Source organism: Pristis pectinata, chromosome 1 (genome assembly GCF_009764475.1).
Source record: "Pristis pectinata isolate sPriPec2 chromosome 1, sPriPec2.1.pri, whole genome shotgun sequence".
Lineage (NCBI taxonomy): Eukaryota > Metazoa > Chordata > Chondrichthyes > Rhinopristiformes > Pristidae > Pristis > Pristis pectinata.
In genome coordinates, this window is record NC_067405.1 from 15,507,165 (window position 1) to 15,525,377 (window position 18,213).

At 41.6% G+C, this 18,213-nt stretch overlaps 1 protein-coding gene across 3 annotated transcripts in view; it reads left to right on the top strand.

Moving 5' to 3' along the window:
- Positions 1-17,365, top strand: part of LOC127567830 (ras-related protein M-Ras) — a 49,994-nt gene extending 32,629 nt beyond the window's left edge. For all 3 annotated transcript variants that reach the window (XM_052010957.1, XM_052010947.1, XM_052010964.1), the window contains 3 exons: positions 9,662-9,761; positions 11,139-11,218; positions 14,130-17,365. In XM_052010957.1, coding sequence (XP_051866917.1) covers positions 9,662-9,761; positions 11,139-11,218; positions 14,130-14,229 — 280 coding nt within the window. In that variant the 3' untranslated portion in view covers positions 14,230-17,365. The remainder of the gene's footprint in view (positions 1-9,661; positions 9,762-11,138; positions 11,219-14,129) is intronic.
- The last annotated feature ends 848 nt before the right edge of the window (positions 17,366-18,213 follow it).

Sequence of the window (18,213 nt, forward strand, 5' to 3'; positions counted from 1 at the left end):
CTGAGCTAAATGGTCAAGTCCTCTGATTTAGTCAATATGTGTTGAGAGCTAAATGTTGGTGAAGACATGGAGGAGTGTTCACCTGCTTATCTTGGAATAGTGCAAGGATTTTTATTTTTCCATCTAGATCAGGTGAGATGAATCACTATTTGACATCATTTCTGAAAGAAAGCATATCCAGAGATGCACATTCCTGGGGCAGAACCTGAATCCATGGACTTCATTTTGTAAACAGGGAGTGTTTAGGATCCAAAATGGGCTACTGAGGTGGGGTAATGGGGGTAGATTTTGTCGTGGCATTTGGAGGAACGGAGGGATCTTAGGGTCCTAGTCCATAGATCCCTCAAAGTTGCCGTGCAAGTTGGTAGGGTTGTTAAGAAGGTGTATGGCATGTTGGCCTTCATTAGTCGGGAGATTGAGTTCAAGAACCATGATGTAATGTTGCAGCTCTATAAAACTCTGGTTAGACCACACTTAGAATATTGCATTCAATTCTGCTCACCTCACTGTAGGAAGGATGTGGAAGCTTTAGAAAGGATGCAGAGGAGATTTACCAGGATACTACCTGGATTGGAGAGCATGTCTTATGAGGGCAGGTTGAGTGAGCTAGGGCTTTTCTCTTTGGAGCGAAGGAGGATGAGAGGTGACCTTATAGGGGTGTACAAGATGATAAGAGGCATAGATCGAGTGGACAGCCAGAGACATTTGCCCTAGGGTGGAAATGGCTGACACAAGGGGGCATAATTTTAAGGTGATTGGAGGAAAGTACAGGGGGGGATAACAGAGGTAAGTTTTTTACGCAGAGAGTGGTGGGCGCATGGAACACACTGCCAGGGTGCTGGTAGAGGCAGATACATTAGGGACATTTAAGAAAGATGGGCACATGGATGATAGAAAAATGGAGGGGTATGTGGGAGAGAATGGTTAGATTGATCTTAGAGTAGGTTAAAAGATCAGGACAACATCGTGGACCAAAGGGCCTGTATTGTGCTGTAATGTCTATGTTCTATGAAAGCAAATTCGATGTACCAGAAAGGAAAAAAATGCAGGACAATGAGGAGAGGGCAGGAGAAGTGAAATTACTTTTGCAGAAAGCAGATCCGTACTCTGAGCCCAATGGCTCCTTCCTATCATAACCCTTTTGTGAAAGAATAAGAGAGATGCACCATACTGAGGCTGTTAAACCAACCAATATCACAAGGACTGATATCCAGCCACTCTATGAATAGTGTTCTTGTCGGAAAATACCCCAAAATTCTTTTATGGTTGTGCTGCCTTTTGGTTTGATGTGTTTCTGATTTTTACTACGCCTGCAGCAAACTATCAACTTGTCAATATTATCAGCTGAATACAACCCGCTTGGACGTCATTCCTCCATCCACGACTTTAACACATTCATTAATCTGATTTATTTTATTGGAAGGTAATGACGTTACCAGAATACATTGACTGTTTGATCTAAACTTATTGATAGCAGGAGTAGCTTTAATTTTATCCTATTGAGGTTTTTTTTTATTAAAACAAGGTGCATTTTGGGCTCATTATTATTGGTTTTGCAGAAGAAGTCTACTAGATGCTGAATGATTCCAGATATCTAGTCGGAGACCCAGAGTGACTACTGCCACTCATCTTGACTGACTGATGACTTTGCATAAGTTTCCAGTTCACCCTACCTCGTCCTTTTCCCATGCCTTCAGTTGCTTCAATGTAAATTTAAAATACTGGATGTGGCACCGTTCTTCCCTCCACCAATCTGAAAGAGAGAGCTGCACCCCATTAAACCAACCAACATTACAAGGACCAATATCCAGTCTACACAATCATTTTATGATTACTGGTACCTAGTGATGCCTTAATTAATTCTTTCTCACCAGGTCCAGAGTTCGATCCAGATGTGCTCTTCCAAGAAACAAGCTCCTCATCCTCTCTACTGTTTCCCATCTGTTATTTGTTCCCCAGTCTATCTAGATTATACTCCCCTATGATTATCACACCTTTCTTAAAAACTCCTATTACTACTTTGTAATAACCTCAAAGCTCACCTACTGATCTACTCTCATATATGTACTCCCTGCCCAATTGTCATAGACTGTTTATCGTTTCCTGTGTTAATACCTTTCTCTCTAACCTTATCCCTACTACTTGATTTACCAGATCTTTGCAATTTTGATCTCTCACCCCTGCTACAGTATATAGTTTAAAATCCCCTCTCCTTCCTTATTCATGCGGTCACTAGAACACTGGTCCCAGCTCAGTTCAGCTGTAGACCATTTCCAACGGCACAGCTCTCACTTTCTCCAGTGACAGTGTCCATGAATCAAATGAAAATCAAAGGCTGGAAATCTGAAATGGCCAGGCAGCATTAGTGGAAAGGGAAACAAGTCGAGTTTATTGTCATGTGCACAAGCACGGTGAGGTACAGGCACAAAGAAAAACTTGCTTGCAGCAGCATCACAGGCGCATAGGTTCAGACAACACATGGAACATAAATTATGCATAAATTGCACATGGTAGTGAAAAGAAAAAAAAAGACTACAAAACAAAACATTAGTGCAAAACAAAAACACAATCAGAGTCAAGTCCATTGTAGTGCATGAAGTGGTCCGTTGCGTTCCATTGCTGAGGTAGGGTTGTGCAGGTCAGTTTAAGAACCTGATGGTTGCAGGAATGTAACTGTTCCTGAACCTGGTGGTGTGGGACTTCAGGCTTCTGTAGCTCTTGCCTGACGGTAGCAGTGAGAAGAGGGCATAGACTGGATGGTGGGGATCTTTGATGATCAATGCCACCTTCTTAAGACAGCGCCTCCTGTAGGCGCTGTCAATGGCGGAGAGGCTTAGCCTGTGATGGACCAGTCTATGTCCATTACTCTCTGCAGCCTCTTGCATTGTGCATTAGAATTGCCGTACCAAGATGCAACCAGTCAGTCAGTCAAACAGTTAACATTTCAGGTCCAAAACTTCACTAGAATGGGGAAGGAGGGAAAACAACTTAGATTTATGTAGCAGGGAAGGCAGAGGAGGGGTAGTTAGAACAATCTCTCATATGGGGAGACCATATGAGTTAATGTAGCAGTTAGAGGAGCAGTTAGAAGCACCTTATGCTTCTTTGTGTGTGTGATATGCTGCTAATAGCCAAGCTGTGGACATGCCCAGCAGACCAGATGTACAAGAAGCAAAAGAAAAAACTGTGCCAAAATGGTAAAAGGCAGAATGTCCACTACTGAACATGCAAAGAAAGTGAGTTAACTAACGTTGGGGAATTCTATATTTGGTCCAGAAGGCTACAAGTTGTCCAGAAGCCAGATGAGGTGTTGTTCCTCGAGCTTGCATTGGGCTTCATTATACCACTGCAGGAGAATAAAGGCAGAGTGAGAATGAGAGGGGCATTAAGGTGTCAGATAGCTGGAAGCTCAAGATCACTGCTGCAAACTGAACGCAGGTACTCTGCAAACCGACCACCTCATCTATGTTTGGTTTCTTCAATGTAGAGAAGACTACATGTGAGCACCAAATGCAGTACACTAGATTGGAAGAAATGCAAGTTGATCGCTATTTCACCTGGAAGGACTGTTTCCAACCTTGGATGGTGCAAAGGGAAGTGTGAGGACAGGTGTCGCATAAGATGGTGAATAGTTGGTGGGGATGGAAGGGTAGACCAGAAGTTGAGAAGGGAGTGAACCCTGACAAGAGGAATGTGTCTGATGGTGGAATCTTATGGAGCTAGGAACCATAGAACAATACAGCACAATACAGGCCCTTCGGCCCACCATGTTGTGCCGACCTTTAAACCACACCTAAGACTATCTAACCCCTTCCTCCCACATATCCCTCTATTTTAAATTTCTCCTTATGCTTATCTAACAATCTCTTGAACTTGACCAACATATCAGCCTCCACCACCACCCCAGGCAGCGAATTCCATGCACCAACGACTCTCTTTGGTGAATACTGAAGAGAAGTATTCATTGAGAACCTCACCCACTTCCACAGCTTCCAGGCACATCTTCCTACCTTTGTCTCTAATCAATCCTACCTTTACTCTCGTCATCCTCTGTTCTTCACGTACGTGGAAAAAAGCCTTAGGATTCTCCTCAACCCTACTCGCCAAAGCCTTTTCATGTCCCCTTCTTGCTCTCCTCAGTCCCTTCTTAAGTTCCTTCCTTGCTACTCTATATTCCTCATGAGCCCTATCTAATCCTTGCTGCTTACACCTTATGTATGCTGCTGCCTTCTTCCTACCTAGTTGTTCCACCTCTCTTGTCACCCATGGTTCCTTCACCCTGCCATTCTTTCCTAGCCTCACCAGGACAAATTTATCCCTAACATCCTGCAACAGATCCCTGAACATCGACCACATCTCCATAGTACATTCCCCCTCAAAAATGTCATCCCAATTTACACTCTCAAATTCTAGCCTTATAGCCTCATAATTTGCCCTTCCCCAATTAAATATCTTCCTGTCCTCTTTGCTCCTATCCTTGTCCATGACAATGCTAAAGGTTAGGGAGCAGTGGTCACTGTCCCCCAAATGCTCACCCACCAAGAGATCTGTCACCTGACCTGGTTCATGACGTAATACTAGATCTAATATGGCATTCCCTCTAGTCGGCTTGTCAATATACTGTGACAGGAATCCGTCCTGGACACACTTAACAAACTCTGCCCTGTCTAAACCTTGGCACTAAGCAGGTGCCAATATCATGCTTTGCAAAAGATGATCCATTGAATGTGGAGACTGGTGAGGTGGAAAGTAAAGACCAGGGGATTTTTTATCTTGTCAGGACTGGAGAATTTTAGTGTAGAAATATATTTTTCTCTCCATCAAATTCATGAGATGTGATCTCCCATGCACAAACCCTTGCTGACTATTCCTAATCAGTTCTTGCCTTTCCAAATGCAACAGATACGGTAGTGTAGTGGTTAGCATAACGCTATTACAGCGCCAGCGACCCGGGTTCAATTCCGGCCGCTGTGTGTAAGGAGTTTGTACGTTCTCCCCGTGTCTGCGTGGGTTTCCTTTGGGTGCTCCAGTTTCCTCCCACATTCCAAAGATGTACAGGTTAGGAAGTTGTGGCCATGCTATGTTGATGCCGGAAGCACGGCGACACTCATGGGCTACCCCTAGAACACTCGATGCAAGAGATGTATTTCACTGTGTGTTTCAATGTACAGGTGACTAATAAAGATATCTTAAATAATCCATAGAGAGAGAAACAGAGTTAATGTTTCAGGTTGATACATTGCAACTACTGAATTTTCATCAGAATATTTCATTGGCCTGGATAGTTCCTTCGTGGACCAGCACTGATATAATGGGCTGAAGGATTCTCCTCCTCTGCTCCAAATTTCTCCTGATTCTATGACCACTGATACCAATGTCAGAGAAATGTCATCATCAGACATTTGTTCTTTGAGGAGGTGACCTGGAAGATTGATGAAGGTAATGCAGTAGATGTGGTCTACATGGATTTTAGTAAGGCATTTGACAAGTTTCCACATGGTAGGCTTCTTCAGAAGGTCAGAGGGCATGAGATCCAGGGAGGCTTGGCCATGCGGATTCAGAATTGGCTTGCCTGTAGAAAGCAGAGGGTTGTGGTGGAGGGAGTGCATTCAGATTAGAGGGCTGTGACTAGTGGTGTCCCACAAGGATCAGTTCTGGGACCTCTACTTTTTGTGATTTTTATTAATGACTTGGATGAGAGGGTAGAAGGGTGGGTTGGCAAGTTTGCAGATGACACAAAGGTTGGTGGTGTTGTGGACAGTGTAGGGGATTGTCGAAGATTGCAAAGGGACATTGGTAGGATGCAGAGCTGGGCTGAGAAGTGGCAGATGGAGTTCAATCCGGAGAAGTGTGAAGTGGTACACTTTGGAAGGACAAAGTTAATGGCAGGATCCTGGGTAGTGTGGAGGAGCAGAGGGATCCGGGGGTCCATATCCACAGATCCCTAAAAATTGTCTCACAGGTAGATAGGGTAGTTAAGAAAGTTTATGGGATGTTAGCTTTCATAAGTAGAGGGATCGAGTTTAAGAGCCACGAGGTAATGATGCAGCTCTATAAAACTCTGGTTAGACCACACTTAGAGTACTGTGTCCAGTTCTGGTCGCCTCATTATAGGAAGGATGTGGAAGCGTTGGAAAGGGTGCAGAGGAGATTTACCAGGATGCTGCCTGGTTTAGAGAGTATGCAATATGAGGAGAGGCTAAGGGAGCTAGGGCTTTACTCTTTGGAGAGAAGGAGGATGAGGGGAGACATGATAGAGGTGTCCAAAATATTAAGAGCAATAGATAGAGTGGATAGCCAGCGCCTCTTTCCCAGGGCACCGATGCTCAATACAAGAGGGCATGCCTTTAAAGTAATGGGTGGGAAGTTCAAGGGAGATATCAGAGGCAGGTTCTTTACCCAGAGAGTGGTTGGGGCATGGAATGCGCTGCCTGGGGTGGTGGTGGAGGTAGGTACATTGGTCAAATTCATGAGATTACTAGATAAGCATATGGAAGAATTTAAAATAGAGGGATATGTGGGAGGAAGGGGTTAGATAGTCTCAGGAGAGGTTTAAAGGTCGGCACAACATGGTGGGCCGAAGGGCCTGTATTGTGCTCTACTGTTCTATGTTTTATGTTTAGACTGTGGCAGTTGAATCATCGCCATCTTCTTAAGGGTAGTAAGCGATGGGCAATAAATACTGGCCTTGCCAGCAATGTCGGTATTCTCGAAACAAATATAGTAACTGAGCTCACTAATGCCTATATCATTTGAGTCATGTTTTTAAGAATACTCGATCCAAATTCTAAATTTACTGATTATTAAAACTGCTATTCCTGTCACTGTCTAAGCTATTCTCTGGATGATACATTTATTGAAATGAAGACATACTTGATGCTGAAATTGCAGAGCTGAGACTGAACATCAGTTCTGATTTATTCTAAAGTAAACCTGTCATAGCACTTTACAGACAGTGAATTAATTTGAAGAGTCGGCACTGTCTGAATCTTAAACACATAATTCTCAGCAGTTGTAATGCATTTTTCTTGTTTTTCCAATAATTGTATTGTTTTAATGCAGTAGAAATATTGTTCTGGGTTTCCTGTACTATAGCAGCAGCTATGTGTGTCACCATGCTTCCAAAATATGGTGCAGATGCTGCCCGTCCCACTGAGTTCCTCCAGCATCTTGTGTGTTGCTCCAGATTACAGCATCTGCAATCTCTCATGTTTCCAAATTATGGTTCTCCGGAAGTCAGTGGAATGAATTTTGGCATCAGACTACAACATTTAGATGGAGTTGTATTGTGCATTTGCAACAGCTTCTCACCCACGGTTTTTTGGCTCTGAATCAGAAGACTTGAGTTCAAGGCCTACCCTAGAGAATCAAGCGCATAATGTAGGATAACACTATAGTGCAGCACCATGGGAGCGCTATATGTTTGAAGGTACTGGGTGTAACATTTTAGTCAGATGTTCTATCCAATATGTCAGGTACTGCTATGTTATTTGCAGAACTGAACATTTCTCCCCAATGTCCAGCCACCACTTATCCCTGAAGCTACTTCAATAAAACACATCATCAGCTAATTTACCTCATTCCTTTTTTGGGTCAAATTGTCCACCCATATGTGGTGACTCACTGCCTGAAAGGATGGCTAAGGTAGAACCCCTCACCACATTTGAATTCTACTTGGAAGAGATGATGCCCTGTGACCAGTAACACTGCAGACTGAGAGCCAGGTGTTTGGATTGGACTGGATTGATCTAAGATTGGCCAGTGTGGGTTTAATAGGCTGAGTGGCCTCGTTTGTGTCAACAATTAATATGATTTTGTGATAAGGAAGTTCAGTTGAAGCCTGTGAGCTGGAAACCCATTGAGGATGATAATACAAGTGGTTTTCTCAGTTAAATGAAAAACACATAAAATCAATTATTGAATGAGCAGGCTTAAAGCTGGGGATCGAAGGGTCTTGTTCTTTGTTCGGCTTTGACTGCCAGTTAAGGCCAAACAAAGAACAAAACCCTTCAATTACTAAATTACTTGGCAAAGAGAAAGGCCAAATTGACAAGAATCTCTACCTGCCAACTTAATGGCTGATGTCTTACACAGATAAGAAGCATTTGATTGATTTTAATGCAGTTGAATTTGACCACTAACTGGCTAAATTGCTTTGATAATTTAGAAGCTCTGCTAAAGATTTTAGTGTCTTTTATAATGGCACCTTCACTTCCCAACGTACCATCAGAAGTTAGATGTATAGCAACGACATGAGTGTGATAACAGTAATGACAAAAACATATTTCTTGGATATCTCCAGTGAAGCTACCCAATGTAGGATAAATTAATGGTATCCAGCTGGTTAATTGGAAATGTTCATCTTTAAAAAGGAAAGACCTGAATTTTACATCCCTGCTAGAATGTGTCAAAGTCTTTTAGTGCAGTACTTTTGAAGGGCAACCATTATTATAATCCAGCTAATTAATATACAGCAATCTCCCATAAATGGCAATGAGATAATACCTTACTGTCTGTTTTAAGTGTTGATTGAAGGATAAATATTGGCCAGAAGACCAGGGACAACACCCCAGCTCTTCTACTGAATAGTGGAAGGGTTTTTCTTTAATATCCAACGCAGAGGGTAGACTGGGTATTGATTTAATGTCTCGTTCAAAACAAGGCACCTTTGGCAATGCAGCTCTCCTTCAGTACTACACTATAGAACCTCCCTGTCTTGGAAGTGAGACTTGAGCCGAGAAACAGAGGGGACTCAGCAAAGATAATGCTGTCAACTGTCCCATAGCTGGCATCTTCTATCTTTTAAAATGATTAATTAGACCAAACTATATTCTCCAAAAAAAATTCTCACAATTTTTTGCTAGGGTCAACAATTTTTGGAACTTGTCAAGGTAGATAACATGCCCTGCTTGATGTGCTGGATGAGTAATTTATACAAAGTTATTTCTGTGACTTTTATAATGTTGTTTCTCTTGTTTCTCAGTTGATCATGTTTGTGATGATGTACAGGATAAAAGCATTGTTTTCCCCTGTCCATAACCTGCTTTACATCCTCCTCTCTCATGGCCTTTAACATTGGTTGGTTGTGGTTCCATATGTAAATTCTGATCCTCACAAAGACCTCTTGCTGATTACTCTAAACTGGAGAGAAAGTTGGAACGCTAATTGCCTTGGTCTTCACATCTTGTCCTTGGTGATCATCTCTGATCTTGCCCAGTTTCCACATACATGGCCTACTGGCTGGGTCATTAACTAGCAGAACAATTAACAGTAGTCCTTATGCCTTCAGAGGATGGCATCAGTAATTGTACCAGCCTGCTCTGTGGATTAACCCAATGGGCTTGTCCATTAAACTGCACATGATGAACTTACCTATCAATTTATTAAATGGTGGAAGGACTGAATTTGTTTTATTGATCAATGAATTGAAGTTGGGTGTAAATTTTTGCCAATGTAATAGCCTTTCAAATACACATCCAAGGTTTTCTAAAAGGTTTTTGAGATATTTTGACGTGAAACATGCTCTGTAAATGGCATTTAGTTGTCCTTATGAATCAGAAGGAAGTGGTCAGCAGGTTTATAGATGACCCTTAGTTTGGAGTGTTGTTGAGTGTAATGCTGCTACACTAGTTTAATCTTGGTTACTGTCCAACTGTTACAGGGAGTCTTTCCCCATGATTCTGGTGGCCAACAAGGTTGACTTGATGCACTTACGTAAGGTCACAGGTGAACAAGGGAGAGAGATGGCAGCCAAATACAATGTAAGTATTGTCAAAGGAAACTTCATTAAACTTTTTCAGTGTAAGACTATGATTAATGAGGTTATCATTCTATCAATTATCAGTATCATCTTGCCCTGTATGAGAAGTTCTTTAACATGAAGCCTGGACACTGCTGTGTTTTTTTTTCACCCTGACCTTTTTATATTTCATCTTAGTTCTGACCATGTTATTTAAATGGGAAGAACTTCTGGCACCTTGCAATATAGATGAGAGAAAATTGGGAGGCTCATCCTTGAGTGTTACCAGTGCTCTAATTTTAAATTGTTCCAGGCCTGACAGTGTAAATAAGCATTAAATCAGGATACATACAAACATGTGCATGTGCACATCCTCCTCTACATCTCCATAACTCTTCCTCTGTCTCACAGTTTCTACTAATCAGTCATGTGATAGAAATTGTCACGTCTTCTCAATTTTGCAGCCTACAACCTTTTATTTGGGAGTGCTAGGTAGACTGATAGACAGAATGGAAAGTAAGTATGTAGGTAGGGGGCTAAGTAGATTTTGCTATTGCCCTATTGTTTAGTACCAAGTTTTAGCTCTCTTTAAATGCATCAGTCCTTAAGATCCTTCACCAAAGGACACTGAGACCTTTAGAGCTCAGTGTGCAATGGTCCAGTTCTATTGCCACCCTCCTTCTGCCTCTTTTTCTCTGCCTTTTTGAAACTTATTTATCCCTAATCTTTTCCGGTTCTAATGCAGACCTTTGACCTGAGATGGTTTCTGTTTCATCCACTTCTGCTACCTGACTGCTGAGAATTTTTATGCTCTTACTTCTAACACCCTTGCTTGTAATGTAGTACTGCCTTTTTGGAGATTGCACTGTTCTTAAATGTCACCACGCATGTGCTTTTGCAACACCAACTTTGTTCCTCGCCTTTAATTATAAAATGCCACCAGTAGCAAAAGTAAAAGGGATACCTATCAAGTATACAACAGTTCAAATATAGCTTGGAGCCACAAGAGACTGCAGATCACAGGTATAGCATGGGTTCGATATAGAGTAATCCACTCCTTGCTTCACTTCAAAAATTGTCTTCTTTCTTGTTTCACGTCATGGGCTTTTCTGCATGGAATTCCCAATTTTGTCAAAAATACATTCTCCCACTTACACATCTGCACTTGGGGAGGCAGTTACCTGTATTGAGTAAATAGCACTAACTTTTGCCAATTTCCATTGATGTTAATTACAAAAGTGGTGGATATAACACATTGCTTATTCTTGTAACTCTTCTCCCATTCCCGATGCCTGAGGTAACAATATAAGGTTCAGACCTTGAATTTTGCAGCGTAATCGTGTTTTACCTTTTTGTGTCTCACTGTTGGTAATTAAGAAATCCTTTTCTTTTGCTCAAGATACCTTACATTGAGACTAGTGCTAAGGATCCACCTCTGAATGTTGACAAAGCCTTTCACGATCTTGTCAGAGTCATAAGGTAAGTACCTGCAGCTCAATCATACTCCAGTAGCATTTTGTATTTTGCCAGAATCTTTCTAATGCAGAGACATGTCAGCGTGTAAATGAGAGGACATCCTCTGGGAACTTGTGGGTGTTGTCACTAGATTTGGAAGAATATTGCAAGGATTGCTCGGGTTAAGTTCAGACTCATGGACAGTCCCTCAGAAGCTGCCAGAAGGGATGGAAAATTGACATTTAATTTGCCTTTTAAATCCTTAGAGTCATAGAGTCATACAGCATGAAAACAGGACCTTCGGTCCAACTGGTCCATGCCGACCAAGATGCTCCATTGAAACATCCCATTTGCCAGCATTTGACCCATAACCTTCTAAACCTTTCCAATCCATGTACCTGTCCAACTGTCTTTTAAAAGTCGTTATTATACCTGCCTCAACCACTTCCTCTTGCAGCTCATTCCACATACATACCACCCTTTGTGTAAAAAAAAGTTTCCCCTCAAGTTCCTGTTAAATCTTTCCCTTCTCACCTTAAATCTATGCCCCCTCGTTCTTGATTCCCCAACCCTGGGAAAAAGACTGAGTGCACTCACCCTATCTATACCCCTCATGATTTTATTCACATCTTGTGGGAAAATCCTGGACATTCAATTTTCTCCATGAAGTGTCTTCAACTGAGCGGTGTTATTTCATGACAATAATCCCTTCCATGTCTTCAGCACTGAGTAAAACCAGAAGATCATTATACAAATAAGTTAATTCACAGCCCACCCCAATAATCATACATGGGAAAAAGTTGTGTGATACTATTTTTTGTATTGGCTGCTCTTGACACATGTCGAAACTACACCATTGTCTAATTTCTACACTCTGGAATTCCCCTTCCAACTCTCCTACCTATCTTTCTCCTTTCCAACAAAAAATTGTCGCAACCTGCCCCTAATTATGTGATTCAGTATAAAATTTTGTCTGATAAAATTAATGTAAATGCACATTGTTGTTGAGTGTGTCTCTCAATATTAATGAATTGAGGTCATTGCTCTTTCCATATAAAGAAAGAACATCCATTTATATAACACATCAGTGGGTCAGAAATAGTTTGCAACCCGTGAATTATATCTGAAGTGTAGACACTGTTGTTTTGGACAGATGAGGTAGCAATTTGTGGATAGCAACCCCTACAAACATAGAAACACAGAAAACCTACAGCACAATTCAAGCCCTTCGGCCCACAAAGCCGTGCCGAACATGTCCCTACCTTAGAAATTACTAGGCTTACCCATAGCCCTCTATTTTTCTCAGCTCCATTGATTCAAATTATTTTGTTTTTGTTGGCTGAGGAAAAATTTTGGCAAGTACCCCAAGAAAACAGCCAGTTCATTTTTCAATATCATCTCAGGATTTTTTATTGCATGTATTGAACAGAAAGTTAGTACCACTGTGTAAGTTAACACATAAAGGACAACTGAGGGAATGACCTGTTCAACCTTAAACTTTTAGGGACTGGAGATTGTGATAGCTTAGACAGCGGTCTTTCACTAATAGGGTCAAGGATCAGAACCACCTCAAATTGTTTGATGAGAGTTCTGGTTTCATCCTTGCAAGCACTCTTTGTCATTTGCAATTATCGCTTCTGTCAATATCAATAGGCATATAACCGTAAATCAGCAATCTTGATCAGAGAAGCCACAAGATGGATGATGGGGGAAGTGCAAATTTGACATATTGGTGGACTGCTTCCTGTTTAAACTTGGGATTTTAGTTCCTTCGTTTTATATTACCCATCCCAATGACCACTTTGCAACAGAGGGGACACTCCAGGGGGTTTTAAGAATCAACCACCCACTGTGACACTGGAGTCGCACAAAGCGCAGTGAATCAGTTGGGTTTTTAAACATCATCGTTAGATTGATTTCACTGTTGGATGAGTGCCGTGACTATTGAGGCACCGTTTCACTATTGCTCAGGAGGAGCAGGGGAACTGTCATTCTGTATGTCCTTGTGTTGTGCCTAAACTGGCAGTACTGAGTACCTAAACGTAAGAGATACCAACATTAGTGGTTATGAAATTCACCCAGCAAAGTAAAACAAGTTGTAAATTGTCACAATAATAATGAGAACTTTTATGATTTGACTCAACAATTTTTCTTTTAATTCAAAAAAAATCTGTAAAGTTAGTCAGTCAATAAGATGATAAGATTTCTTTATTAGTCACATGTACATCGAAACACACAGTGAAAAGCATCTATGCGTAGAATGATCTGCGGGCAGCCCGCAAGTGTCGCCACTCTTTCGGCGCTAACATAGCATGCCCACAACTTCCTAAGCCGTACATCTTTGGAATGTGAGAGGAAACCAGAGCACCCGGAGGAAACCCACACAGTCACTGGGAGAATGTACAAACTCTTTACAGACAGCAGCTGGAATTAAACCCTGGTCACTGGCTCTGTAATAGCATTACGCTAACCACTACGCTATCGTCCACCACTACACCCTGATTTATCCTATGATGTGAAATTTACCGTATAAGAATAGTCCATTCAACCCAATGAGATCAACCTGTGCTTCATCCAAGCTTCCTACCACTTTTTTTCATCTGTTTGTCCTTTTCTTTCTCTCTTATATGTATCTCTAAATGCACCTACATTATTCACTTCAACAGCTTCTCACAGTATCAGTTTCCAGACTTTTTTTTCCTGGTAAAAGTTTTTTCCATGACTCTTTATTGAGTTGATCACACCCACAAGGGTAGTTCTGTGGCAAGACCAAAAGCCAATCTGTCTTTGTTGCCTCCATCTCCTGCCCCTTCCCCTCTGTCCAGGAATGAAACAAAAGCATTCATTTGCTTGATGTTTGAGAATAGTGGAACACTTGGCAAAAGCAAGGCATTAATTAAAGATGTGCTGTTTCTTTGTGTCTAATTCCAAACAGGCAACAAATTCCAGAGAAGAGTCAGAAAAAGAAGAAGAAAACAAAATGGCGTGGGGACAGGACAGCTGGGTCAAACAAACTGCAGTGCTCAGTCATGTGATCAACCTCTCGCCTTTTTTGAAAGCTGCTATTGTTCAAGTTAAGAGAACGTTGAATCCAATGCTAAGTTATGTACCCCCTGTACGTGTCACAAGGACATTGAAGCCTGTGCACAGTAAACTGTAGCAGTGTTATTTATAGTGTGACGAAGGCTCTTCTCTCCATGGAGCAGGTTTGCACGCTTGATTAGAGACCAATCTTGTGAAATGCAAAGGCCTGGTCGAGCACCTCACCGGACTTTGATCGAACTGAACTTGGTAGCGAAGCCACTTCAAAGAAAAAACTTGTTTTTGTTTCCTTGCCTTTCACTTTCAAGCCATGCATCAAACTAAACAGCTGCACCAGACTGAATTATCATACATCCATGTCTGTCAGCAACGTGGCACCTTGACTTTTTTAACTGAGACACAGGGCAACGTCATGAAAACTGAATAAGAGAAGGACAGACTGGAATGTGAACGAGAGAATTAAATCCATCTGCAGTTGTCTTCTGGACTTTGCTTCAAACTTGACATGAAACAATCTTGCTGGCCACAAAATGAAAAACTGCAGTTCTTTCTCTTTACACACACGCACGCACGCACGCACGCACGCACACACACACACACACACACACACACACACACTTGAATGTATAAAGAAAGGTTTTGTAAGGAGTGTGGCTGCACAAGGGTTCACTGACGAGTGACACCTGGAAAAAGACCCTCAAAGAGATGTGCTAAAAGTATTTTTTCTTTTAGTAATGGTTAAGTTATCTGCACTTTTGTTAGGGTTTCAAACCTATTTTATATGTGCATTCTCTGTTAAAACTGCACTGCAATTATTTTTTTTAAGTCAGTGTTTGGGTAAATGACAGCTTTTTTTCTTGTACCAGGCATGCGAAAAGAGATTTTTTTAACTGATCAAAAAAGGAAATTCTCCCCTTCCCAAGATAGGAAACAACAGTCATTGTTCTCATGTTTTCTGTGGCCACAGAAATGGGATCAGCAAACCACTGGCTGGTCTGTGATGAACTAGGTGAAAATAAGCTTGAAAATAAGTGAGGTGGAAATGGCTGTAATTGTCAGTGCACGGTGTGAGAGGAGAGAACTTACAATTGTTTAAATTCAATTTTCAGTTCTGGCTTTTCTTTGCATTGCAAGTAAGAACTTGATAATTCTGAACTTCAGTGGAAAGACCTCCTGCTAGATCAATGTACATGAAAAGCTGCATAGCTGGCTCTCCCTATACGTAATGTTTGTATTGGCCCCTCACACTGATTAAGACTTCAGCTGCTTTCCTACGGAGCTTACACTCCAAATAGATCCATGGATTGGTCATTTTTTTAAGTGAATTGTTTGCTGATCCATTGGAAGTGACTCTGGTGACAACCTATGGTCTCACCTTGGATTGTCACAACATTCAATGTAACGTGAGCAGGGCTATATCAAACTTCTGCCTGTGGCTGGTATCATTCCAGAGATGTCCAGTTATTGCCCTTGAAGCCATCATTGCCTAATTGTGAAGTCGGGTAATTGCTATTGAACTGCTATAAGCAGCAATAGAATTACAAGAATATTGTTGCCCCATCGGGGCTCAGTTATAAAACAGCCTTGAACCCAAGGTTTCTGCCACTTGAGAGCTGGGAAAGTTTACATTGCAGTGGACTGACCTTAGGTGTATTGCTTTTGGCTGAGGAATGCTTTGTGTGTCTTGCACAGTAGTTGTTAGATGATTGACAGTCATTGGATGCCCATTAAGGAACAAACGCTAGTGAGGAATTAAGTGACATCCCAAGAGTGTTTCTGGCAATGAAGCATCTTTAAGTGTAGTTATTGTGGTGATGTAGATAAAAGCAGCAGTCAGTTTATGCATGGCAAGTTCCTTAAACTGAAATAAATATCTTGTCAATCCATTGGTTAGTGTTGATGTGAGGGGATGAATGAACACGAGAACTCTTTCTCTTTCTTTAAATAGTGTATGGTATCACTTCTTCTTTTCACTAAAAAGGGCTATCTTTGTTTAACGTCTGAATGGTGGCACCTCTGCCCTTCAATGTACAGGCTATCAGCATAGAATATGTGTATAGGCCAGTGGAGCAAAGTGCTAAGCAGTGACCAATTGACTGAAGAGAGAGTGCAGCCTCTGAGCCAAGGTGGGCCCCTCGCTGAACTTCAGCATCTGAAACCACAATTCAAATCCAGCCTAGACTGATGAGGAAACTCTCATCAGCCCATTGAGGGGGAGAGGGGTTCTGATTGAAGTGAAACTAAACTGCCTCAAACCACTTCATAGGTGTCAGCGTAAAATTGTCCCTAACTAAGTAGCCTTGCTCTGCATTATGATTTGATGTGGGGTGATCAAAGCAGCAAATTACAGAATACTTTTATGATGTCCGAGCAGAGCTCTAATGTTGGAGCAGTTGGACTTGCTCCCCAATAACAAAGGTTGGGAACCACATCCTCTCACAGTCGGTAAGAACCTGTACAGTTGGCACATTGTGGCCAGAATAGTTCAAGACTTGTGAAGTTGTTGCTTATGTGGGTTAATGTGTTGCCTGTATCAGAAAAGTTGTTTGCAGATGTTATGTATACAATCAGGCATTCCTTGTCTTTTCTAAAGCCCACATGGTTATCAGCTGACATGAACTACTGGCACCAGCCAATTAATTGTTGCAATATTTCAAGGTATGTCAGTAATGGCATCTTCAGAACACCAACACTTTAAGTGCAATTTGGCATATGCATTTATGCATTAACATGTTTGCGCAACAGTTTAAAGGGATAGCAACCACCCTCCGATGTGTGGTACCAGAGAGGTTAAGGGTTGTAATTTATACCTTGACCATGTGATTACCATCCTGATGGTATACCATGCAGAAGGTCACAATTTTGATCCTTTGCCCCTACTACCACAATTGTTTCTGTTGTTTTGGTGAAACGGTGCATTTAAGGGTTAACTACAGAACCATGTGAAGGGCAATCATTGTACAGTGAATTCAAATTTCCAAGTCAACAGCCAACTAAAAATATTGACAACTGCTGTACTTAATGTTAATTGGAATCTTGGGTTTCATGTGTGGTAATTTGTACAATGTGACCTTAATTGCAACAAAAAAAGGATTTTAAACAAGTTTTAATAAAATTCTAGCTGAAGGATTGCCATCTGCAATGTTGTTTTGAGTAAGATATGTATGTGGAGAAATGGATAGTGTGGATAAACTCTACATCATGGATTTTGACCAAACATGTTTTTATTTGTGAGTTTACTCATGTAATATCAAGTTTACAGTCTAAAGTCCCAAGGACTATTATATCCAGGAGTTCAGTCTGAATTCAGCAACTGCATGTAACTCACTTTCTCTGTTTATGTCGGGTCTGACCATTCATCCTGTGGGTCATCCATCTGCACTGGCTAAGTTTCCTTTCTCCACCAGCATGGTTTGACCTGCTGGACATCTCCTACTGCTCTGCTCTTCACTGCTCTTATGTGTCCATTTGTTTCTGTTCTTTCTCTCAATCCCATCACCCAAATGGCTTCACCAACAGAGAATGAGAACGTATGAGGATGTACGAAGATGAGAATGTGCAAGGCACGGTTAGTAAGTTGCAGATGACACTAAAGTAGCTGGTGTCACTGACAGTGATTTTACAAAGGGACCTTCGTCAGTTGGGTAAGTGGGCTGAGGAATGGCAGATGGAGTTTAATTCGGATAAATGTGAGGTGTTGCATTTTGGGAAGACAAATGAGGGTAGGACTTTCACAGTGAATGGTAGGGCCCTGGGAAGAGTTGTAGAACAGAGGGGTCTAAGGGGTACAAGTAATGGTCCCCTGAAACTGACGGCACAGGTAGACAGGGTGGTGAAAAGAGCTTTTGGCACGCTGGCCTTCATCAGTCAGGGCGTTGAGTATAGGAGTTGGGATGTTATGTTGCAGTTGTACAAGATGTTGGTGAGGCCACATTAGGAATATTGTGTTCAGTTTTGGTCACCCTGCTTTAGGAAAG